This window comes from Zootoca vivipara, chromosome 3 (assembly GCF_965207765.1).
Source record: "Zootoca vivipara chromosome 3, rZooViv2.hap1.1, whole genome shotgun sequence".
Classification (NCBI taxonomy): domain Eukaryota; kingdom Metazoa; phylum Chordata; class Lepidosauria; order Squamata; family Lacertidae; genus Zootoca; species Zootoca vivipara.
The window spans coordinates 64,283,247-64,308,592 of NC_142586.1; the positions used below are offsets into that span (position 1 = coordinate 64,283,247).

A 25,346-nucleotide genomic window follows, 5' to 3' on the forward strand; every position below is an offset into this window, starting at 1 on the left:
CTTTTCCTTTCCCCAGGCAAGAGCGCCCTGTTAATGCTCAGAGGCACCTGATTTGGGGGGTATCCCACTTTCCGCCTTGGGATCTGTAGAAGCAGTGGCATAAGATAGAAAGGGAAGTTCTAATAGGTTACCATGGAGCGGGTGATGAGTAGAATGAGCAGGGGAATAGTCCCTAGTAGCAAATAAAATAACCCTGCGGCATACTGCAACTCAAGTGGACCACTTTGTTATATAAAAGAAATCATTTTTTAATGTAAACTCTATGAGCAACCACTTATTTTAATATTTTTTAAAATATTGTTTGAGCCGCACAATGTAAGTCAATATAAACACATAGGGGTTTCTAATTTTGCCTGTTGAAGAAAAGCTGAGAAGAAAATTGGTACAAAGAGAGCACCCACGGAGACCAAGTGGAACCATGCTTACTTAAATCTGGAAATACTAACCTTCCATTGCTTATGTAACTTCCTAACAGCTTCCTGAAGAGCACGTTGTTCTTGCTCAGGAAGGATATCAGTAAGCTCATCACAAGCTTTCAGGAAAGCATTTAGCACCCTCTGGTCCAAGCGACTGAAAAAATCCTGATGTTGAAAAATAATAGTACATAGTGATAACGTTACTACTTTGCTAGGGAAAACACACAACTGGTAACAAAATCTCAGACTAAAGGAGGAAGGTGGTATTCTTGTTGAGGCTGCTTTTATGAATGGCATCTGAGCCTATGTTGTACAAACCTGCAGAAAAGCATGGCCAATACAAATACTTCATATCACTAGGAGCCATAGCTGTCAAGTTCTCCCTTTTTTAAAGGGAAATTCCCTTATGCTGAACAGGCTTCCTCGCGAGAAAAGGGAAAACTCGACAGCTATGCTAGGAACTTAGGACATGTGTGACTATTTTGGTGTTGTGATGGTAATAATGATAATGATAATGATAATAATGATAAATTATTACAATAATGAAGTAGTAGCCTCATCAAGAAACAAGATTCCACATCACCACTTTCCTCTAAATCTTTATTGGCAGGAAACGGAGCTACATAATTTATATTACTAAGTTCCATATAAAATGTCCCTTGTGCCACTCACCCCAGTCCAGCTACACAAACCCCAAGCATTACTCAGAATGGGAGGCCAGTTTTTATTTCTCACATAGCTGCTCATGTTACAGGTAGGTAGCCGTGTTGGTCTCCCGTAGTCAAAACAAAATTAAAAAGATATCTGAAGAAGTGTGCATGAACACGAAAGCTCATACCAATAACAAACTTAGTTGGTCTCTAAGGTGCTACTGGAAGGATTTTTATTTTATTTTATAGCTACTCATGGGAATTCTCTTTCAAGCTATGGGGGAAAGATGTGGGTGGGCAGCTATATGCAAGTAAAGGTAAAGGTAAAGGGGCCCCTGACCATCAGGTCCAGTCGTGTCCTTCTCTGGGGTTGCGGCGCTCATCTTGCTCTATAGGCTGAGGGAGCCAGTGTTTGTCCGCACACAGCTTCCGGGTCATGTGGCCAGCATGACAAAGCTGCTTCTGGCGAACCAGAGCAGCGCACAGAAACGCCGTTTACCTTCCCGCCGGAGCGGTCCCTATTTATCTACTTGCACTTTGATGTGCTTTCGAACTGCTAGGTGGGCAGGAGCTGGGACCGAGCAACAGGAGCTCACCCCGTTGCAGGGATTTGAACCGCTGACCTTCTGATCAGCAAGCCCTAGACTCTGTGGTTTAATCCACAGCGCCACCTGGGTCCCTATGTATGCAAGTACACACCAACTTTCTGTTTTGAGTAACAGGTGGTACACTGATTTGTGCAATTTGGTACACAATGGTGTGAGGTTAATTTTGTCCTCTCCCCACAGGCAGAAATTTGCCTGCAGCAGGAAAAGGTATTGCATCAATCATATCCTAACTTATGGGTCTGGAGCAGCTTAATTTTCAATTTCACTAAAATCAGCATTTTCAGAAATTATATCCTGTCACATACAAAGATGTAAAGGCTTGCTTTATTGTAATTCCTAAATATACTTTGCTATCAGCTGAATAGGATCATGTCGAAAATCAGAGTTTATACTCACAGTATGTTTTCTGAGAAGTTCTTCAGGTCTGCCTTTTTCCTTTAGGCAACGATGTGCTATCTGTAGAACATTTTCTAATTCTGTTCTGGATTCCTCAAACTGCTTCATCAAACGACTGTTTGCCTCCACATTTTTCTTCCAGTCACTTGTCTTCTTGACCATATTCTTTGTAAATGAAAACAGAAAAAGATAACAATTACTCTAGGGGTGGTATGCAACTAAGTTTTACTCAGACTAGACCCACTGGAAAAAAATGAACTGAAATGAAGTTATCTCCATTAATTTAAATAGGTCTACTTTAAGTAAAACTTAGTTGGATATCACCCTAGTTTTCATGATCATGTTACTCTACTCCAAATGCAACAAAACAAAATGATGAACATTTCCCTGTTTCCTTTTTAGCATTTCTTTAATAAGAAGCTTTGGAAGAATATGACTTCTATGAGGGTGGGTTCGATTTAGTCTGCTTTAATATGCACATGGCCTGAAAACTGGGTATTTTCAGAGCTATAGTGCTTAAATCATCAATGGGAAACTAAACAGGGCAAAATCAGATACGACCCACAATTTGCTAACACGCCAATACTGTATCTAAAAAGTAATAGTTCTGAAAACCTAGTTTAAACTGGCAGTGCCTCCTAAGTCCCCAGACCTTCTCTTTCTCTCTATCACAATCACCTGCAATACCTGAAACTGCCTCAATTTCAAACTGCAGTTACTGGGACCAGCACAGTGGTGAAAGGCAGAACCAGAAACACTGAAAGAGAAGGATGAATATTTATCCCTGTCCTCTCAAGTCAGTGGTTTACTGCTTAGGACCTAGTGGCCCTTGTGGAATAAAATGCTTCCCCAAAGGCCACTGGACCTGCACAGCATGTCTCCCTTTCTCTCATCATGAAGGAGCCACTGCCACCTGCCCCAGTAAGTACAGTTCAAGGAGGAAAGGGTTTTGGTGGCCGGGGAGAAAGCAAAAGGTTAGGCACCTCTCCTCCACTGGACCACCATTCCAAATTTTCATCTCCTGAAGCAGCTTGCCTTTGGAAAAAAAATATGCATGTCACTTGTTGCTAGGTTCTCCAGCTGCTTCCTTCTCTACTCTTGTCATCTAACCTGCATTTTCATTTCTACAGCATAATTTGGCAAGGTTTTTTCCAAAATTTATCAGACTCAGACAATTCCAGGAAAAATCTTTTTTGTGTAATCATAGAACTAAAAGGTAACTCGGAGGCTGCCTAGTTCAACCTCTCAACTAAATGCAGAATCTGTGATGCTGCATCTCCTAACAGATAGATGCCCAGCCTCTGCTTTCACACCTGAAGCTGCCTTATTTGGCGTTATCTGGGTGGCTTTGGCTTTCTTCTCAGACATTTGAGATGAAGGCTCAGATCTTTCATGCTGGGAGTGCTGCAGAATGGACCAACCTCCTCTCACAACAAATTACCTGAAAAGCAGCTTGTATTTCTACTACTTTCTTTTGAAGCACCGAAAGATTGAAGTGGTGTAACACCTTACTTGAAGTCACAAACTTCACAATGGTCTGACTATTTCTTTCAATTAGTGATATGGCTTTCTTGCAATTTTCTTGATAAGCTACTAGATCCTAAAAGAAAATGAAAAATGAAAGCAAAATTAAAAGTGTTTTTACCCTAAGGAAAACTAAACACCGGAAGTCAAAATAACAGCAGTCCCAAACCAATATCTCCATGTGGTATATCCACCCTTTTTTTTAACACAATAATAATGAGTGAATTTATCCTTAAAATACAGAAGTTGCAGTAGTATCATTTCACAAAAATTAGATGTTATTTATTATTTTGCAAACATTTTTTAAAGGTCGTAGTCCTGTGTGAGTTTTATGTGTAATGAAGTACCAATGTTTTCAAATAGCTCTTGAGCATTTGCAATGAAACAGGATTGACCATCTATTGGCCTTTTAATGTAAATTTTAGTTGTTAAAATATTGTAACAGAAGATCCATTGATACTCATTAAATGCTCCAAGGATATTTTCCTATGTAAATATGTTACATTTATGACAAACCCATATTGTGGGCTTATTAGCATTCAGAAAGCAATTTCTGTGTCATATGGAAAATTCAAAAGTAACATTAGTTATGCATGTCTCAGCAGGTGACTAAGGCGGCAGTTTTAAAAGCATCTTGTATATAATTGAGCCCCAGTAAAATCAAGTGGAAGGCTACCTTTGAGTGAATATACTTAGGATCATCATATGTATGTTCCTCAGTCTCTATCTCTGCATTCCCCAGAAGATAAAGAAGCACATCAAAACAAAAAATAAAAGGCACTCAGCAAGTAGGATCCATTAAATTTTAATAATTATCGTTTAAAACATCACCAGAAGTAAGGTGGTGCCTTAAGTGTTTTAGAAAGTACCATTATTGTAATTTTTTTTGCAAAGATCAGCAGTTTGGAATAATCTGGCAGGTATGGTTTAATTATGATTCCTCCAAAGTAGGATTATCTCCTGAAGCAGAGCCTGTGGTAGAGGTAACTTGCTTACCAGACAATTTTAATGTCATATTCCTTTGATTCCTTACAAAGATTTACTAATGATAGACAAAGACTTCTAATGATAGCAGATGAGATTCCTGGGTTCTAACAGAAGTGTGTGATAGCTGCATAGGTCAAAGAGCTGCATATTGCTTTAATAAGGATAGATTCATAACATTGTATGCAGTGAGAAGAATAATATATTTTTCATTGGTGCACAGGGTTGCTGTCTAAGCTTGCAAAGGTGACTTCTACTTCCAACACTCTGCACTCAACACACTATTTATGATAACGTGTAGATGCATGGCTGCTTTCCACTGCCATGTAAGTGCACAGATATTTTGGAGTAGTGAGAAAAACTCACAATATTAGTGTGATGAATGCAAAAATGAATGTCTGTTCCCCAAGGTCTCCGGTTAAGAGATCTTTCCTGGCTCTGCTATCTGAGATGCCAGGGATTGCACATGCTATACCACTGAGCTAGCCCCCCTTCTTCAATCATATGTTGAAGTCAATGGAAAAACTGGGTCGGTGCCAACTATATAAGGTGAGCTTCAGTTCCATGCAATCTAAAGTGACTTTTGTGTTGCCTAGAGTGGATTATCGAGTGCATTCTTACAGAGCTGAAACTGCCTCATGGAGCAAAACATCAATCTTTTTAGTATACTGTTCAAGTGAATCTCCCCTTTGAGCATTCATGGAAGAAATACCTGATGTTGCTGTTTAAAAACATCGGCAGGCTGGACTTCGGGGTCTAGGACAGAAATAATTTCATTGACTTTCTCAAGAGATTCATAAAAATTTGTAATTTGCTTCTCCAGTTCTTCCAGGTGAGGAAGCAGCTGCTGAGATTCATAGAGCACAACCGGACAAGTGCCATCTACCTGAGAAATATATATATTCATATTATTGCATATTGTGCATTTTAAAGCAAAATGGGCCTGATAATGCATCTTTATTCCCTTACCACCAACATAAAAGGTTTAAAATAGTAACAGGTTCCTATATTATTATTCACTTTATGTTGACTTTAATATGTAGTCATTAAATTATCATTAGAACATTTGTGTGGGTGAGATGTCATTTTACTGTCTTATATTCCACATCAGCTTCTCTCTCCCACACGTTTCTCTGTCCTACCCTTTTAGCCTCATTTTACCTGCCATCCTTGCCTGATTTCCTTTTTGATAGGGTAAGTAATACTGTAATCCTAGAGGCACTCATCTGGGAGAAAGTCCCACTGAATTCTCTGAGACTTACTTCCAAGTAGGCATGCATGTCAGTCCTAGCCTTATATCTAAGCCTTAGACCATCTTCAACAATTGCTTGAATACCTTGCCGAGCTGTCCTTTGATTCCTGACATAGTTGCAAGCATTTCATTGACTTCTTCTGGTGGAAGTTCCTTGGTAACCAGTTGTGCTGTCCTTGTAACCATCTTGTACTGAGATTCCATCACAGGCACTTTCTGTTTAATATCCTGCAACAAATAGTTCAGCAGTGACTATGTATGTAGGTATGCACTTTCTTTTTATACAGTGACTGTCCAGCTAGTTGTAGGTGCAAGATCTACTCTGAGTAAAACTTAACACTACCTCTGTACCACCATTATAATGACTACACTACACCAGCTCGTCCTGGTTCTCATGTAAGCAAGGGAGAAATACAATGAAAAGTGCAATATTTGCAAGGAAAGAAAGTACCAGAAAACCAGAATATATAAACTGATGCCCCAGCTAAATAAGGCTCTGCCCTAGAGGATGCCCTCTTCCATAAACCCTGGGGAATGCCCTTGGTACAACAGGCAGGACAGGACAGAACACAAGGAAATAATAGTTGGGTGAACTAAACCCCAGTCCCCCAACACTCTGGACCATTGTGGGAGGTGGTGCAAAACGTCACCTTGCTCTCTCCATTGTCTCAACCCTGAATGTTTAAATAATGTTCTCTGCTGGAAGAAAAAGAAACTTGCCTCTATTTCTTGAACAAACATTTTCATATTTAGAAAGGACACTTCTAATGGAACACGGAATTTCCTCTTTGCTTGATCAGTGAAAGCAGACAAGGCAGCTACACCATCCAAATATTCTTTTCTCATTCTGTCTAATTCATCAGCCCGAGCATACTATGAAAGCAGATAAAACAGATGGTCAATAGAACACTGACTGGTTCAGGAGCAAATGCTTGCATTTCATTCAGTATTATTTTTAGAACTCTGCAAAGTGATATTTTCGCATTGAAAATAGTATTAAGTAACATGCACATCTTTACGGTGGCGTAGGAAGGAGGGTGCAGTGGCTGCAGACCACCTCAGGTGTCATCACTGAGGGGGGGGGGTGTTCAGTCAACAAACGCAACGAAACGCGGCTGAACTTGACGCTGTGTAGTGGAGAGCGTATGGATATGGACTCACTCAGGCTCAGGCATCGCCCTTAAAGGCAGAGGCCAAGCGGGGAAAGCAAGCCATCCCACAAGTGTTTGGGAGCTGTGCCACTTCTCTCTTCGCTGCCACGCACTCTGTATCTCTTAAGCACCTACACTCGGTATTCACGGGCTTCTTTTCCTGAGTAATGGGTTGTGTTTTTGAAGTTGCAAACAAATTAACATGGTGACCATTTCCTCCTTCTCTCTCTCTCTCTGTGCCCCCTTTCACCTTTCCACATCTCCCCGCTTAACTGTTTCCTGCCTTTGGGAAGTGATTTTGCCCTTTCGGCTCCTTTTTGTGTCAATGGGTAACAACTATGGAACAAAAACCACCAAGGACATACTTGCTTGACTTGCATAAATAACTCTCTCCATCGTCCATTCAGCAATAGCAGCTGTTGTTTTAAATCTCTGGAAATGGTCTCATCACACGTTTCGATCAGAAAATTGCCAGCATCATTCATAGCAGTGTGCTGCTGAATCCACTGTGGTAAATGCCGGAAGAAGTCCTAAGAAGAACACAACTAGCAATGAATTCTGAAAATGTAAACAAAAACCTTACACCACTTATTAAAGCATCATTTGGTTTCCTCCTTATTTCCCTTTACAACTCGTCTGGCAATGTCTGTTTTCTGTATGTTGTAAAAAACAAAATAACTTTTGGTACCTATTTATGGGGGCAGGGAGTCATCATTAAAACTACCCAAATGAAGTTTTGAGACACTGAGGTTCAACCTTGCTTTATTTACAGTTCAAGCTTCAACAAATACACTTGCCTTGATAAGAATAGATAAATAGCTAACCTTCTTCCAAACTTTGAAGCTATACAAAGGTGAACAAGAGCAGCTGTGAGGTGACCCCAACCTCTTCAACTTCATAGTGGGGAGAAAGGTTGAGGACAGTTTGGCAGCCGTGTGGCCAAAGCACTCAAAGAACCTTGGAGATTGTGTAGGACTAAACTGGCAAAAAAAGCCACTAAATATTTACTGCCTTCTAAAGGGAAGCATGGGGGCACCTATGCAGAAACTGTACATATCAGAGTTTCCATGTGTGTAAGGAGATCCTGGACCAGGCTGATCTATAAAGATATTTTAATCTATCTAGCATGATATTTTAATCTATCTATCTATCTATCTATCTATCTATCTATCTATCTATCTACCTCTCATCTATCTATCATCTATCTACCTCTCATCTATCTATCATCTATCTACAGTAATCTAATCTATCTATCTATCTATCTATCTATCTATCTATCTATCTATCTATCTATCTATCTCTATCATCTTTTTGCAGAGAAATGCAACAAGTTGACCACGTGCAATAATGCAGCCTTCAGCAAACTATGATAATAAATTATTTCCACTACCTATTTCTTTCCATATTCTGAGCCTTGACTTCTTTCAAAGCTAATCTTCTGCTCACTCTTATCGGAGGATCTAAGCATACAGCAGCTTCACTACTGTTGGTGCTGCATCTAGGTATATGTGCCACCTCTTTCCATCTCCTCTCTTTGGGAGACAATGCCAGACCCATCTCTACCTCTGAATCCTCCTGCCCTGCAAGGATGCCAACTTGAATAAAATGTTGCGGGGAGGGGCAGGTAAGCAATCACATGACATGGCACATCTGAATGGCAGTACTCATCAACTTTGGGGGGCACTGGCCCCCTCAAATATTTTATTTGTTGTCTCCTATGCTGCCCTGTAACATCTAGCTTGCCCCTTTTCCAATAGTTGACCGAATCTATTGAAGCTAATTACTTGTTTTGTTAGCAAATGCACGCTGATCCACATGTGTCCAGTGCTTCTGTGCTTAACGTTCTCTGGATCAGGGTCCCTGTTAAACAGTGGCAAAGAGCACACACAGACACTATACCATTAATCAAAGAATGTTCCTTACCTTTTTGGCATGTTCAGAGTGATTCAGCATTTTTTCGGCATCTTCTAGCCAGGCTTGCAGACTGGCCACTGTGCTGCTATATCGGTCCCAGTTAGCAATGACTTCTTCTAACATGCTTCTCACACTTCTCACCTCTACTGACAAGTGCCTCCACTGTGTTGTTGTCTCATTCATGAATCTCATAACACTTTCTATCTCTTCAGCTGAAATACAGTACTGGACTTTAACATAAATCTTAACCCAACTGAAATGAGTATTCCCAGAGCTGCAACTTTTAATCCATTAACCAATTCTAAAACTTTTGATTGGCCCCAAACTGTGCCCTGGTTAACTGGGCAGTAGTGTTTTGCTTTTGTTTTCAATATTTAACCTGGTACAGATGAAAATGGCATATGGTGAGCAGCATCTTTAAAGAAGTATCCCTCCTTCTCCCTAATGCATGGGGGAATAGAATGTTGCTTCAAATATTATGTCTGCTACAACCAGTGCTATTTTTCTAGAAAAAGAGGTGCCGGAACTCACCATGAATGCCTCCCTTGTTCTCTTATAATGGCAATGGAACCCCACCTGAGAGGTGTCGGAACTGAGTTCCTGTCATAGCTGCCAAGTTTTCCCTTTTCTCGCGAGGAAGCCTATTCAGCATAAGGGAAAATCCCTTAAAATAAGGGATAACTTGGCAGCTATGGTTCCCGTGAGTTCCAGCTGAAAAAAACCCCTGGCTACAAAAACACACATGCATTCACAATCTCAAAACAGAGTGTACTTTTTTTTACTTCAGAGCTATTGCTTTAGATCATATGTAAATTTAATTAATTCTGCCACCCCTAATGGCTTAAAAATATGAGCTGGCATGGTTGATTCACCACTAGGGTTGCTTAATTTCCAGGCAAAGGGTTTGCTGGTTTCTCTTTAAGGTTTCCAGACTCAAAAGAGAGCAGGGCAATTAAAGGCACAGAAGTCCTGTCCTCTATTGAGTCTGGCAATTCTATTCACCACACCCCCATGATGTTAAAGGGAGGGATTTTTTTTTTAATGGAAAATGGCAGGGAGTGGGGAGGAGGCAGGAGAGAATAATCTACTTCACCACCCAACTCCATAGGAAATTCTCTTTTTTTGCATTTACTGTATAAAACATTCCCTAGTGCTCAGTAATTGCTACAATACCTATACAACGCCAGTAGTATTCTTACTCCTAGCCTTACTGCAGGTGAGGGACTGGGCTATATGATTCTTATTTATCCTAAAGTCTAGTTCTTAAAAATACAACCAAGAAAAAGGAAACGGTCTTTGCTATATCAATGCAACCTTAAGGCTAAGAATTCAAGCACTTTGTACAAACAATAAAATAAGTAAGGAATATAACAGTGCATTTGTTCATTTCTTATACAATGCTGGCCTATGGATTCACAGAAATCTGTTTATCAAACAAGGAAGCAGAAAGCCACATCAATTTCTCTGTACTAAGGGTAGAACATGTGGATGATACAGCTGCCTGAAATCAACAATGATACACCCATTAAATTACTAGCTGTTACCTATAATGCTGTCAAGGGACTCCTATGTTTTGCTTAGGGATTGCGTGCTTCCATATGCTTCAGTGCAAAACTAGAGAATGCCTACTGTGTTATTGCCAAGAATGTTGCTTTGAATTTTCTTCATCTAGTTGATCTTCTAGTTGTTAATTTGTACACTGAACTCTAATTTTGTCATGTTCCAAATTGCTTAGCAACAGTTCAGCTTGATCATACAGCAAAAATGGAATCCAGAAGCACTTTAATCTGATGCCAAACAAATATATTGTTACTTACATGAGCCATTAGCTCTGGCATACATCTCAGCTGCCTTTTTCAAGATTTGGTATGTAACTTCATACTGCTCAAAAAATTTGTTATTTTCTATGACAGACTGAAAGAAAAAGAGAGAGAATGCAAATGATATTGATACAACGTATGGGGAAATAAACATTACCTACATTTTCATGTATGTTAAGAATTATGTCTGATTTCATCTTTCTCTATTAGCTTATAAAATGAAATGTGGAAATGCTTCTGAACATTAATAAACTTTACACCATCATCAAAAAGTGCATTACTTTGTAAAATATCAAATGAGGATTTCAATAATCATTGAGCACAAATTATTAGTTATTGAAAGGTGTCACAATTAGGGATTGGGATGTCATTCAGATTAAATGAGTGACTGTTTTATCATGCACCAGAGACCTGCTCCATCTAATTTAATTTGTTAAATTTCCATTTTACATTTTAGACTATTCACTTAAACCACCTTAAAATACCAATGACTTCCCTTCCTATCTTTGCATGATTCATTTTGCACAACATAAATCCCTGCATATTTTATATAAACAAATCCAGTACTGTCTATAGTAATGTGAGCAGATTCGGGAATGGGACGAGAGTAGGAGAGGGAAGCTACCACTTGTGCTAATTGTTGCATTGGCACAAAAATGTTTGTTGAATACTGCCCCATATCCATTCAAATATCCTGTTGAATTCGATGGATCTTACTTCAAAGTTAAATAAGATTTGGCTTGCACAGAAATGAATGGAGAAAAGAGAACATTGGCGAGATGAGTGGCATGTTTGCAACTACAAAATGCAACTTGGCTGTACTAGTAAACTCTTCTAGTGTCAACCTATTAACTTCACGTGTTAGCAACTGTAAATGATATGTTGCACTCAGGGCCGTCTTAAGCATGTCGGGCGTCCTGGCGCCGTGGTGTGGAGATCGCTCCGGCGCCCCCGCCCCGCCCCGTTTCTTGCCGCGGCTGGTGGGCAGGTGCGCCACGCGGCGCCCCCCTGACAGCCTGGCGCCCTGGCGCCCTGCGCCACCCAGCCTTCCCCTAGAGCCGGCCCTGGTTGCACTGAAGAACAGACTACACAGCTGCAAATAAAACATTTAAATGTGTTGTAAAGTTTAATATACAAATGTAACACTAGATGCAAAATTCAACGTCTTTTTCAAAACATTTTAAAATAAAGCATTTTCACAGCGTTTTTTATATGTGTGTAGATTCCACCTAGGCCGTTTTCCTCCCACCTCAACAATCAGTAGATAATTAAAACAAGTGGGACCCTTCAGCAAGATGTTGCAGTGTTTGTAGCAGCTCCAGTCTAGCACCTTGCACCCCAACCCGGCTGACAGCCCCATTCAACAGTCTCGGGCTCAAACAGAAGGTCAGCATTCTGAAAGGGTTGTGGGGGGGGTATTGGTATATTGGACCCAAACTGAGCTGTATTAAATTATTTTATTTTTCCATTAATTTCCATGGATGATTCTCTCTCCCATTCGTGGGGTCATTTAAAAATAGCTTCTTGTAAAAGAAGAAGTGACCTTTTCTGACAATGAGATGGTTCTTTCTACCACATATATATATACATTTCTCCACACTCCTGTTCCAATTACTCCATTCTATTCCAACCTCTCACCCAACTGTCAGTTTTCCCCACCTCCTTTCAGTCCTTTAACATACTGTGCCATTATGTTATTATTGGACTATTTTAGGGTACCCACCCCACTTAAGTTTCCATCCCCAGAGGTTTTTTCTTAAAAATCGTACATATCTCGAGGATATTCCCTAATCTACCCAGAGTTTTCTCTTGTATGTGGGATGGTGCAGGACACTCCTCTATTCAGTAATGTAGGTAATAATTGGAGAGTTCTGGCACAACAGACATATTTGCAGTCAGTATAGCATGTATAGATTCCATCACTATCCATTTTTTAAAGCACATTTTCAGTTTGGCAAATGGATTACTGACATTAGCAACCTCATCAGATTCTGGAATATATAAAATAACAAAATGCACTTTACTGGTATAAAGTATACCAGTAATTCAAGTACTGTACTTATTCATTTTATGTAAACATTTTATGCAAGCTTAATAAATTGGCTTAAAAAGAGAGCTATTATCTCACTTATTTGGTTTTCCATTTACTATATCTCACTTCAAAATACATGTCTACTGTCCAAATGATTATTGGCTAAGTAGGACTATGGTCTTAATTAAAATCAGAAAAGTTCACTGAGGCCATGAGAATAGTTGAATTCCCACTGCTATGACTGAGGGCACTCTCCATTTTGCTTTGAATTTAGATTGCAGCAGAAGCTGCTTTTAACACATATATTTAAGTTTGAGGCATAGAAGGCTTTCCCACCTCTTTTAAAAATGGAAGCTATGATGATCAGATTCTGTGAAAGCAACCGAACAACAAAATTTGCACCACTGCTATCTCAGCCATAGAGACATGTTGGTCTTGCAATCTTTAGGAAGACTTGGGATGCAGTGATCAATAAATACACCACCCTAGTCTACACCATGGTTTTCAGCTGGGACTTGGGACTGCTCTATTAGCTATACTTTGTTCCCATTGAAACCAGTGGAACTCAAGTCATAAATAGATCGTTCCGATGAATTCAATGGGACCTAAGTAACTTAGTCCAGATCCAACACTATGTGTGGAACAGCTTTATACTGATATACTATATCAATATATTATATTGATATATTCTGTGCATCAAAAATACAAACCTGCCTCATCCTGGCCAGAACACTGGTTCCATCTAGCTCAGTATTACCTACTGACTGGCTTTCCAGGATTTCAGCCAGTAGCCTTTACCAAGTTCACCTGGCAATGACAGGGTTTGAACCCGGCACATTCTGCAGGCAAAATGCAAATTCTGTAACTGAGTCAGTTGCTGTGTAACAGAAAATGGCAGGTTCTTAGGTAAAATGCTAAGAAAGCGGAATATGAATGCTTTGTGACTGCTTAGGAGGGAACAGTTTATTTCCAGAGGATTGACAGTTGCCTAGTAAAAAGAGCATATATTAAGAACATGGGCAATCTGGCACAGTGTGTGCCTTGACTCATCACAATGTGGGAGGCTTTACCTCCAGTCATTCTGTAATTCCTTTCTGTGGGAAATATGTTAGCCTAGAAGAAGAAGGAACCTTTTTTTTTTTACAAAGAGGAAGAAAGATTGCCATCATACAGACCATGCAGCTGTGGGTGGTATCCAGCTGGTGTTATCCATCAGCAGGAAAGGGAGTAGTAAGGCAATTTTATTTGCCCTGAACGCTCCCCAAAAATCTGTTCTGGAGGATTGGATAGGCCCCCAGAGCAGCTTTCAAGGGGCATGGGGAATGCATGGGAGAAGAGGAATTGCCAAAGTTTGCTTCTTTGCTCATTCCGCTGAAGGATGTGCTCCGCCAATGGAGGGGCACCATTTTGATACCATTCTGTAAGATCTATTTATTTTTGCATTATTGGTTTGTCTATTTCCTTTATGTTTCAAAGTTACATTCAAAAATAAATCAAGATAAGCTTACAATATAGTTTTGAAGAAGTAGTTCAACAGATTCTCTTCTTCCATATTTGATAATCCATGATTTTAATTTTGATTCTGCAAGGACCAAGAGTGATAGCAGACGGTATTTCAGTTCCAAGAATTCCATTTTCAGCAGATGGAGCTCAGATGTAGAGGCAACAAATTCAAACCTAGACATGAATCACACTATAGTTAACATTCAATTTGGAGAAAATTATGTTTTCAGGCTGCAAATGCAAAGCCTAAAGGCACATTTAATTTTACATTGTCATTTTGTATATTGCTAATTAGTAGCAAACTAATGACTGTGTTTATTAAGTGAAGAAAATGTGACTTACTGCTCTGTACTAAACATGCTTACATCAAAGTAATTTAATTCATTTAATTCAACAGAGCTTGCTTTTTAGTAAATATATTTAAGACTGTAGTCTACATGTTTTTCATTGTCAAGTGATCTTTTCTCTACTTCTCCCATAAATATTCTCAAGGTGTTGATACATAACATATTTCCTAATGTTCACTGACAACAAACAACCACTATATATATATATATATAGAGAGAGAGAGAGAGAGAGAGAGAGAGATCAAAATCCACAGCTTATTTAATTTCAAGCTTTTATCAGTAATAGCCAGAAAAGGCTTTGCAAGATGTTTACAACAACAACAACTTGTTGTTTCCATAGACAGTAAAAGCCCACTGAAAACCTAAGATGCACCAACTTTAACTGAAAATAATTTAAATCAAACAGATCCTTTTATCACTGCAGCATTTAAGAATGAAATCTGACTTACCTCTCTGCCATATCATCTAGCTGCTCTGGTGGAACAGGGACTCCATTGACTGATCGAGCTCTGTGGATCTCCTGGAATGTCTTTTTGTAACCATCTACATTTCTAAGCACATCCTAAATTGGATTTTTTTTTTAAGGGAAAGAGAAGGCAGAAAAAGGTTCACAGTAGGCAATTTTAATAAGTACAATTTTTTAAAGCTGCACAGATGACTCAGTGTATGAGAGCATTTGATCACGCTGCCACATTTATATGCGAGGTAAAGCATTTACAGCAGCAAAAGCTTCTACAGAAGGAAAGTGCCTTGTGAGATACTGAGTCAAAGCTGTGCCTAATAATTCTGGCACATTTGAAAACAGGCAATAGAGGCACTGCCTTAAGCATTTACAGCTTGAAGGGAACATGTTGCATAAGGTATCTATCTACCAATCTATCATTTGTTGAGATAAAAATCAACAGTTGGCAGTTGTTAACATTTCATGTCTATAATTTTCCACCTCTATCCCAACACTGCACATTTACTGCACTGCTCAAAGCACCTGAACCAATTCTTTCCCCTCTTAAAACCTACAGATTTAGATCCATCAAGTATGTTATGTATTCAATGCACAGTGAACTTTGGCACATGGAATAAGACTGATCAATAAGTATAGTCTGTGTTAGAAGCATGGGAAGCCGCTAACCCATGCTGATAAATACAAATCAGTATAAGCCTATTAATAACTCTTCTCTGTAGTATCTAAGCAACAGGACTTCAAAGGTTTAAGGGAGATTACATATTAAAATGAATTACTGGTAATCATCACTTAAGAAATATCCAGAATGATAAGATGCTATCTGTCCTTGGGCTGCCTGAGTGTGGAGGATTTAGTGACGCACAGCCCTTATGTAAACTGACTAGCATAAGGTTGATATAGGTAAATAAGTAAGCCAACTTCAATTTTTTCACCTGTCATTCTTGTGACAAAATTACTTCAAAATACTGCTTTTCACAACCTTAACTTGGAAAAAAAATGCATCCAAGCAGATTTACAACAGTAAGGAATCAGAATGGGCTACTGCCCACCACCGCCTGAGAGCTACTGCTGCTACTGCCAACATCTCTGCCACTTCCGCCTATTGTGGCACAATGGCTACTGAACTGATGCTTCATAGATGCTTTTTAGTTTACATACTCACTGTGTATAAACATCTAACACAGCTACTTGTGCAACTGTACAATGCACTGGGCTATGTACAGTGTACTCACGATTAGCTCTCTCTCACACACGCCCACAAATACACAACATAGTACTAATAAAGACAGGCACAAGAAACAGAACACAGCTGCAAATTAAATGCCAACCTAACCCAAAAAACTAGAGCCTAAATCAGGCATCCCCAAACTCCGGCCCTCCAGATGTTTTGGACTACAATTCTCATCTTCCCCGACCACTGGTACTGTTAGCTAGGGATTATGGGAGTTGTAGGCCAAAACATCTGGAGTGCCAAGGTTGAGGAAGCCTGGCCTAAATCGTGGGGAAAGGGATGGTATAAGGGCAGTGGCACTGCCCAAGTAACTAGTAAGACTTAAAACAAAAGGTAAAGGACCCCTGACAGTTAAGTCCAGTTGTGAACAACTCTGGGGTTGTGGTGCTCATCTAGCTTTACTGGCTGAGGGAGCCGACATTTGTCCGCAGACAGTTTTTCCAGGTCATGTGGCCAGCATGACTAAGCCGCTTCTGGTGAAACCAGAGCAGCACACGGAAACACCGTTTACCTTCCCGCCAGAGCGGTACCTATTTGTCTATTTGCACTTTGACGTGCTTTCGAACTGCTAGGTTGGCAGGAGCAAGGACCAAGCAACGGGAGCTCACCCCGTCGCGGGGATTCGAACCGCCGAACTTCTGATCGGCAAGCCCTAGGCTCAGTGGTTTAGATCACAGCGCCACCCACATCCCTAAGTAAGACTTAGATGCAGACAAAACACAAATTTTATTTTATTTTATCTTATCCTATCATCTTATTTTATTTTATTGAATAAGGATGGGACTGGAATTGAGATATCAGGATGGATTTCAATGTCACACTGTGGTGAATGTCCTATCAGCACAAGCAGTGCAGCTTGTCAGGTGGAATGATCTCCTCCCCCCCCCCATTCTGGGGCTTCTCCAACCCCCCGTGGGCCAATTTCAGGGGTGCCAGTGACATAGCGGAAGAGAGGGCCGGGGTGAAAGGAGCTTGCTGACAGCACTCATTAGGTGAATCCAACCCTGAGCATCTTTTGTGTGCTAGGCAAACTGACATGAGCTGACAATGAAACTGAATATTGACTTGTGCAACATAAAACAACTGCAGCAGAACAAAAATACCAGATGAATGTGCAAATGAATATTGGAAAGGATTGAGGCATGTTTGTACATCCCTAGGTAGAGAGCAATTCTTGAAACATGCAACATTTGAAGACAACAAAAACAACAAAATGTAATGACATTTCCAAGGAGCTACAGCTGTTGATAAAGAAGCATTATAAACCCTATAAAGTTGCAGATATAATAATTTCAGGAAGTATTTATAATTATAAAACATTTCTTTAAAAACATGCTCCATTAACTGAAAGTTATGCAATTTAAATGAAACACTTTGAGGAGGTGGAAAGCTCAGTTGGCTAGAGTGCGGTCCTGACAATGCCAAGGTTGCAGGTTTGATCCCTGTAAGGGACAGCTGCATATTCCTGCATTGCAGGGGGTTGGATTAGATGATCCTCAGGGTCCCTACCAACTCTATGATTCTATGAGATAAAGTTTGCAATCAGGAACATTTAAAATATTTTGAGAATTATACATTCCCTTCTGGCTTGCGGTAAACTGCATGCGGTCAGCATACATGCAAAATACCAGTCATTATTTGCTCTGGATATTTCCCATATAGGCATCAAGTCATTCCTCTCCTTCCCAGATGCCCCTATCTACAAGATGCTTATGGTCACAGCAAGGCAGGCATCATTAATCCTCCTATGCTGATGGCCTCCTAACACATGCAATGTTGTACATTTAAATAAATTTAAGGCAGCAATTTGTCAAGTCCCGCTGAACTCAACTGGACATTCTTCTCTGTAAACATGTATATGTCAGAGCTGATGGGCTTCCTCTCTTCACACAATCACACGAGAGCCTCCTGGAGTTTTATGGATTTTTATTTACATTATTTACAAGCAGTCACTAGCAAGTCATGATCATTCATCAGAGTCACTCAGTTCAGATCTCTGCTGAGGTCTGCGTCTGCCTGCCCAGCATGCAAGAAAATGGGGAACTCTTCAGCTCTGTCATTCACCCCTCCTTTTTTCTACATGTCTCACGAGAGCCGGCTTGAACCCTCCCCCTGAGTCTGAGCCAGAACTTAACCCTTGTCGTTCCTGTGAACTTCCTGGCTCTCTCTCTATAATAATAATAATTTATTATTTATACCCCGCCCATCTGGCTGGGTTTCCCCAGCCACTCTGGGTGGCTTCCAACCAAATATTAAAAACAATACAGCATCAAACATTAAAAACTTCCCTAAACAGGGACGCCTTCAGTTGTCTTTTAAAAGTAAAATAGTTGCTTATTGCCTTGACATCTGCTGGGAGGGCGTTCCACAGGGCAGGCATCACTACCGAGAAGGCCCTCTGCCTGGTTCCCTGTAACCTCACTTCTCACAGTGAGGGAACCACCAGAAGGCCCTCGGCGCTGGATCTCAGTGTCCGGGCTGAACGATGGGGGTGGAGACGCTCCTTCAGGTATACGGGACCGAAGCCGTTCAGGGTTTTAAAGGTCAGTACCAACACTTTGAATTGTGCTTGGAAATGTACTGGGAGCCAGTGTAGATCTCTCAGGACCGGTGTTATGTGGCCCCAGCGGTCACTCCCTGTCACCAATCTAGCTGCTGTATTTTGGATTAATTGCAGTTTCCGGGTCACCTTCAAAAGTAGCCCCATGTAGAGCGCATTGCAGTAGTCCAAGCGGGAGAAAACCAGAGCATACACCACTCTGGCGAGACAGTCTGCGGACAGGTAGGGTCTCAGCCTGCGTACCAGATGGAGTTGGTATACAGTCGCCCTGGACACAGAATTGACCTGTGCCTCCATGGACAGCTGTGAGTCCAAAATGATTCCCAGGCTGCGCACCTGGTCCTTCAGGGGCACAGTTACCCTATTCAGGACCAGGGAGTCCCCCACACCCGCCCGCCCCCTGTCCCCCCCAAAACAGTACTTCTGTCTTGTCAGGATTCTACATCTCTTCTTGCCTGTTCCTCCAGACCAACCTCCCCTTCGGGCTCACCTCCTCCTCTTTTCCACCCCTGCATCTCCCCCTCCCTCTGGGAAACCTGACACCTCTGGCTCATCCCTGACAGTATAGGATTTCATTGTTAGTCACATTAGTACAGTTAAAGTAGCCTATTAAAAGTATTGGGCAGACATCCTCCAATCTTTAATATGGAATGGGACCTATTAAGCTAGATTAATTTAGAGGGCATCCACCAGATGCCCCAAATTAATCTGATTTCAAGAAGACACATTTAATCCCATGTCTAAGTTCCCCATTTCAGATCTCACCATTGCAATTCAGCATGAGAATATGGTTTCTGTGAGAGCAGAGACCTTTCCTGAGCTTGATTTTTTTAAAAAAAAGCCAAAGTACAGAATGGGGCACTAGTCAAAACAACAAGGGAGGCCAGAGCTGCAGAATCTCAGGAAGCTCTGTAGGAGCAAACTGTATATTTTGCGGAGCTATGGCAGGCTCCAGGGGGAGGGGGGTATTCAATGAAAATTGCCTCCTCCCCTGTTCTGCCACTGGGATTCCTTTGCTGGATCTGTTGACAGAAGAATCCCTTCCATTTGTGGGAGGTGAAGGCTGGTTCCATTCAACCTGATGAAATACGTTTTAATTTTAAAAAGCACATCCCATTTTCTCTTTGGTATTGAAACAATATTAGTGATATTAAGTAAATGTCATTATTTACTCCTATGCAATTTTAAGCGAGCTTTCTACAAAGGTCTTCTAATTGTTTGATCTTAATGATTTATTTTCTTATTCTTTTTGTTATTAAAATGTGCTTTGTTATTAACTGTGTGGCATCTCTTTGCAAAGTTGTAAGAAGAATTTCTTCTTTGTTATGACATAAGGCAATGTTTAATTAATTGGTTTTCCAGCTGCTGCCCTTTCTTCTTGAATGCTCTTGACATGGCACCACTCTGGGGTGAAATGACAGTGGTTAAAGCTCCACTGTCAAGCCCCTCCCCTCTACCAAAAAGGCAGAATGAAATTAAGAAACTACCACTTGGTTGGCAGGTGGTTTCCAAAACCTTGGGAAACTTATTCCGCCTTGAAATTGCCCTATTTTTGCCCACTTATGCTCGTGTTCCTTGGTTTTGTGTTTAAGCACTTAAGATATACATTTATTAAATAGGGATATAAACAAAGCAAGCTAATGGATGATGTTAAAGGGAACAGAGAAAGCTGGCCAATTGTTCATTTAACCAAGGGTGCTAACATATCACTCATGAAAGCAAAGTTTCATTCAGGATTCTCTTTTTATTTCAAAGAATGTAGCAAAACTAGCACAACATATTTGGGCCTCCATTCAGAAAACATGATAGCAAAAGCTGAAAACAGTAAATGAAATGCATACCCTTCTTTTTTAAAAGTAGGATCTTTCTCCTTTTATCATGAAGAATACCAATCTATTTCAGCCTCCTTCTTTTTACTTACTTTTTGACAAAAAACCTAGCACTGCTCATGTTATCTAAATATCATCCTACACTGTGTTTTAGCAAAATGTGATAGTTTTGATATTATTATTATGAAGAATCACACTACAAACCTTTTGCTGTTCAAGCTTTCTGTTTATGATGTTTGCTGTTTCCTCATGAGCTTGTTGACTGATGATTTCTTCCATAAGAGAAGTCTCTGCCCGATGAAGCCAGGCTCCAATAGTACCCAGAGGAGCAGGGAGAGATTTATCAAGGTGCAGATGCCATTCAAATACCTGGAAAATAGAAACATTAAGACTGTTAGTAGCATCAGCAGCATGAATAGTCTGGGGGTATTATTTGGGGATGTGTGGGGATGTAATGTATTTGACTCAAAAAACCCAGATACACATGAAAATATTGATAAATAACGATGTTGTGAACACAATGCTAACCATATGGTTTGGCTCCTCCACAACAAGCAGAGGTGTAAGCATATTAAAAAATTCTTTATGGATAAACTGACAGTTGAATTAAACTGAGATTTTAGACAAGTGGCTACTGTTGCCATACAATAATAAAATTTCCAGGAAATATATATATAAAGCAATCTAGTAAGAAACTTGAAGTACCTATACCATGATACACACCACTCTGCTCCTATCAGCATTTCCAGTTCCTGAAATGTACCATCTTTCCTTCTGCACAAAAACTTCCATACCTGTTATGTACTAAGCTTGGATCCTAGAACAATAGGCAGGTAGGATCCTAGAATGCAACAATTGATTGGCCTGCGGGAGCCAATAGATAGATAGATAGAGAGAGAGAGAGAGAATCTCATACGCAGGTGAGATTTTCACTAAATGATGGTGCTGTCCAGTTAGGGTTAGGCATTCCTGCCCCGCCCCTCTCTTACCTTGTTGATTGCCACTCAACCTAGGATGGGGAACATCAGGTCAAGGGAGACTATGCGTGAGAGAGAATTTTGGCTCATGCTGGAAGCTTAGAACACAGAGACTTGTCTTGCTCTGTGCTAAACCCAATGTTATGGCTTGGGAACCTTATCAGGAGGCAAGACTTGCGGGGTGTTGATGCTATGAGTCTCTTCATCCTATGCTCAGATTGTGTTGTTGTTGTTGTTTAGTTGTTTAGTCGTATCAGACTCTTCGTGACCCCATGGACCAGAGCACACCAGGCACTCCTGTCTTCCACTGCCTCCCGCAGTTTGGTCAGACTCATGTTGGTAGCTTCAAGAACACTGTCCAACCATCTCATCCTCTGTCGTCCCCTTCTCCTTGTGCCCTCCATCTTTCCCAACATCGGGGTCTTTTCCAGGGAGTCTTCTCTTCTCATGAGGTGGCCAAAGTATTGGAGCCTCAGCTTCAGGATCTGTCCTTCCAATGAGCACTCAGGGCTGATTTCCTGAAGAATGGATAGGTTTGATCTTCTCGCAGTCCATGGGACTCTCAAGAGTCTCCTCCAGCACCAAAATTCAAAAGCATCAATTCTTTGGCGATCAGCCTTCTTTATGGTCCAGCTCTCACTTCCATACACCACTACTGGGAAAACCATAGCTTTAACTATACGGACCTTTGTCGGCAAGGTGATGTCTCTGCTTTTTGCCGACAGAGAGACAAAAATAACTCAGAGCTTCTCTGAGTTATTCAAGCCCCTTCGCCACGACAAGGCAGTGATCCATGAAGGAGGCTCAGATTGTATAGGTGTGCAAATAAAACTATATATCCTAAAGAGATCACGGTCTCCATTTAACTTCATTCTAAGAAAGCAAACCCAGTGAAAGTGGTGGTACCCTTGGAGTATCTCACTGCTCAGAGACTGGGATGTGTGCAACAATATTTTTTGAAAACTTACCCGGGAAGTAACTCTGTCCCATGCTTGCTTCACCAGAGCTTGATCAAGAGACAGCTTGCCATCTTTCCTTAGAGACTGTATTGCAAGTTCAATCTGTTTCCTCTTTATTTCATACTGTACTCGGAAATGTTTAAAGGACTGCAAGGAAAACAAGAGAGCAAGGATAAAAGAAATATTGGTAAAAGAACAAATAAAGTTCCTCCCAAGCCAAAATAGAAAAGCAGACATAAGACATGGCAAGGACCCAATACTTTTCTGACCCATATAGGATGGGAAGCAGAACACTCAAGAAATTAATGAGATGTGGGGTAGCTCAGTCAGTAGAGCATGAGCCTCTTAATCTCAGGGTCATGGGCTTGAGCCCCACGTTGGGTGAAAGATCCCTGCAAGTAGGGGGTTGGACTAGATGACCCTCATGGTCCCTTCCAAATCTACAAATCTGTGATCTGTAATGCTGGACAAACCATGCATTTGTAACAGTGCCCACTGCTAATCAAATCCTCTCTGTCATTCCTACTGCCTCTGGAAAGCTATTTGAGTTATCTGGAGGAAGCAGGGGTATGTAGACAACACCACCACCCAGCACCCTTGTGCATCTGTTATGATACCAGCATTCTGGGGCCCCATGGATCACCTTTTCCAAATCTGAAAGCTCTAAGCAGCAGTAAGCTTCTGGGCTGAATTCAAAGTGCTGGTTTGGACCTATTGTGCCAGACAAAAGCATTTACTTTCAGCCAGGCTTTAACTTGGATAGTTTTAGGTACTGTTCCCTCCTTTAGTGGGTGGGGTGTACTATGCTGCCTTTTATGTACAGCGGTACCTCGATTTACAATCGCTGTGGTTTGCGATCGATCGGTTTGTGAACGCCGCGGACCCAGAAGTGCTTACATCTGGGTTCCGCGGTGCGCGGATGCGCAAAAGCGCTCTATTGGCGCTTCATGCACGCACAGAAGAGGCACTCCGTTTACGGACTGCTTGGGGAGCAACTGGCCCCCGGAACCAATTGCATCCGTAAACTGAGGTACCACTGTATATGAACATTTTAAGCTTTTGTTCTGCTTTAGTTTTAAATCAGCTTTGTAACCAGATAGTAGTAGTAGTAGTAGTAGTAGTAGTAGTAGTAAGACGACGACGACGACAACAACAACTTTGGTTCAGCTGCCTGCCTGCTTGAAACACAGTTACTGCCTTCTACCACCAAGCGCAGCAGGGTCTATAAACAGAGGAAGAGATCCACCACAGGGCTCTCTGCCAAGGAGTACCTCAAACCTGAAACCAGTCCTGCAGAGACAGTGGTGAGGGCTTGTTCTACACTGAAGGTGTTGTGGTACATTTGTAGGCCTCTAGTTCTTCACAGTTCATTGATTATATAATTGAAATGTGCTTTTGCACTATGCTGGCTAAATCTGAAATTAATCTTGGAGATTTGGTAACATATGTGGCAGGGTCAGATCACATGTAAACCTGAGTATGTGTGTCTGTCCACCTGCCACATGAATGGCTTTCATCATTTTTAACTGACTAAGTCTGAAATGTCCCCTTTTTTCCCCTCCCCCAACAAACTCACATCAAGGGAGGATTGTGAAAGTTTGGCTAGTGTAAGCTAACCACATGCATAATGCTTGCTTCAATGAATCATTATTTTTTTTAAATCAAATGTTTGATTTTTTTAACAAAAAACCTCCCCACTCTTACCTGGTACTTCTCCTGCAAGCTTGCTTCCACCGTTTGTGCTCTTGTCAAGTCTCTTTCAAATTGTTCTACCCATATTTTCAGGTCTCTTAGCATTAGTCTGTCCTCTCTCTGTGACAGGTAAAAATAAATAGGCCAAATGAAAACCACAACTTGTTTAAGATGTAAGACTGTGTGTGCTATAAATTGTGTTATCATGCAAAACCAGTTTCACATTTTCCAAGTATGTATACAGCTTTCACTCTAATTTTATGTTGTGAACTGCCCTGAGATATATAGATATGGGGTGGTATACAAATAATTTCTTAGTTTCCTCATATCATATGTGTCCAGGGCAGCTGTCTACCAGCTCCATCTGGTACGCACGCTGAAACCCTACCTACCCGCAAATTGTGTCACCAGTGTGGTGCATGCTCTAGTCATCTCCCGCTTGGACTACTGCAATGCACTCTACGTGGGGCTACCTTAGAAGGTAACCCAGAAACTACAATTAATCCAGAATGCAGCAGCTAGACTGGTGACTGGGAGTGGCTACCGAGACCATATAACACTTGTCATGAAAGACCTACATTGGCTCCCAGTATGTTTCCGGGCACAATTCAAAGTGTTGGTGCTGACCTTTAAAGCCCTAAACAGCCTTGGCCCAGTATACCTGAAGGAGCGTCTCCACCTCCATTGTTCTGCCCGGACACTGAGGTCCAGTGCCGAGGGCCTTCTGGTGGTTCCCTCACTACGAGAAGTGAGGTTGCAGGGAACCAAGCAGAGGCCCTTCTCGGCAGTGGCACCTGCCCTGTGGAAGGCCCTCCCACAAGATGTCAAGGAAATAAACAACTATCTGACTTGTAGAAGACATCTGAAGGCAACCCTGTCTAGGGAAGTTTTAATGTTTGATCTTTTATTGTGTTTTTTAAAATCTTGTTGGAAGCTGCCCAGAGTGGCTGGGGCGGCCTGGCCAGATGGGTGGGGTATAAAATAATAATAATAATAATAATAATAATAATAATAATAATAATAATAATAGCAGCATAT

General features: G+C 41.1%; 1 protein-coding gene across 18 annotated transcripts in view; it reads right to left on the reverse strand.

Moving 5' to 3' along the window:
* Positions 1-25,346, reverse strand: part of SYNE1 (spectrin repeat containing nuclear envelope protein 1) — a 296,175-nt gene that overhangs the window by 204,711 nt on the left and 66,118 nt on the right. For all 18 annotated transcript variants that reach the window (XM_088667313.1, XM_088667312.1, XM_088667311.1 and 15 more), the window contains 14 exons: positions 24,321-24,428; positions 22,626-22,763; positions 20,885-21,049; positions 15,047-15,159; positions 14,256-14,424; positions 10,713-10,809; positions 8,905-9,107; positions 7,347-7,511; positions 6,551-6,703; positions 5,915-6,058; positions 5,291-5,464; positions 3,512-3,670; positions 2,071-2,235; positions 447-581 (listed from right to left, as the gene is read on the reverse strand). In XM_088667313.1, the coding sequence (XP_088523439.1) occupies positions 447-581; positions 2,071-2,235; positions 3,512-3,670; positions 5,291-5,464; positions 5,915-6,058; positions 6,551-6,703; positions 7,347-7,511; positions 8,905-9,107; positions 10,713-10,809; positions 14,256-14,424; positions 15,047-15,159; positions 20,885-21,049; positions 22,626-22,763; positions 24,321-24,428 (2,088 nt within the window). The remainder of the gene's footprint in view (positions 1-446; positions 582-2,070; positions 2,236-3,511; positions 3,671-5,290; positions 5,465-5,914; positions 6,059-6,550; positions 6,704-7,346; positions 7,512-8,904; positions 9,108-10,712; positions 10,810-14,255; positions 14,425-15,046; positions 15,160-20,884; positions 21,050-22,625; positions 22,764-24,320; positions 24,429-25,346) is intronic.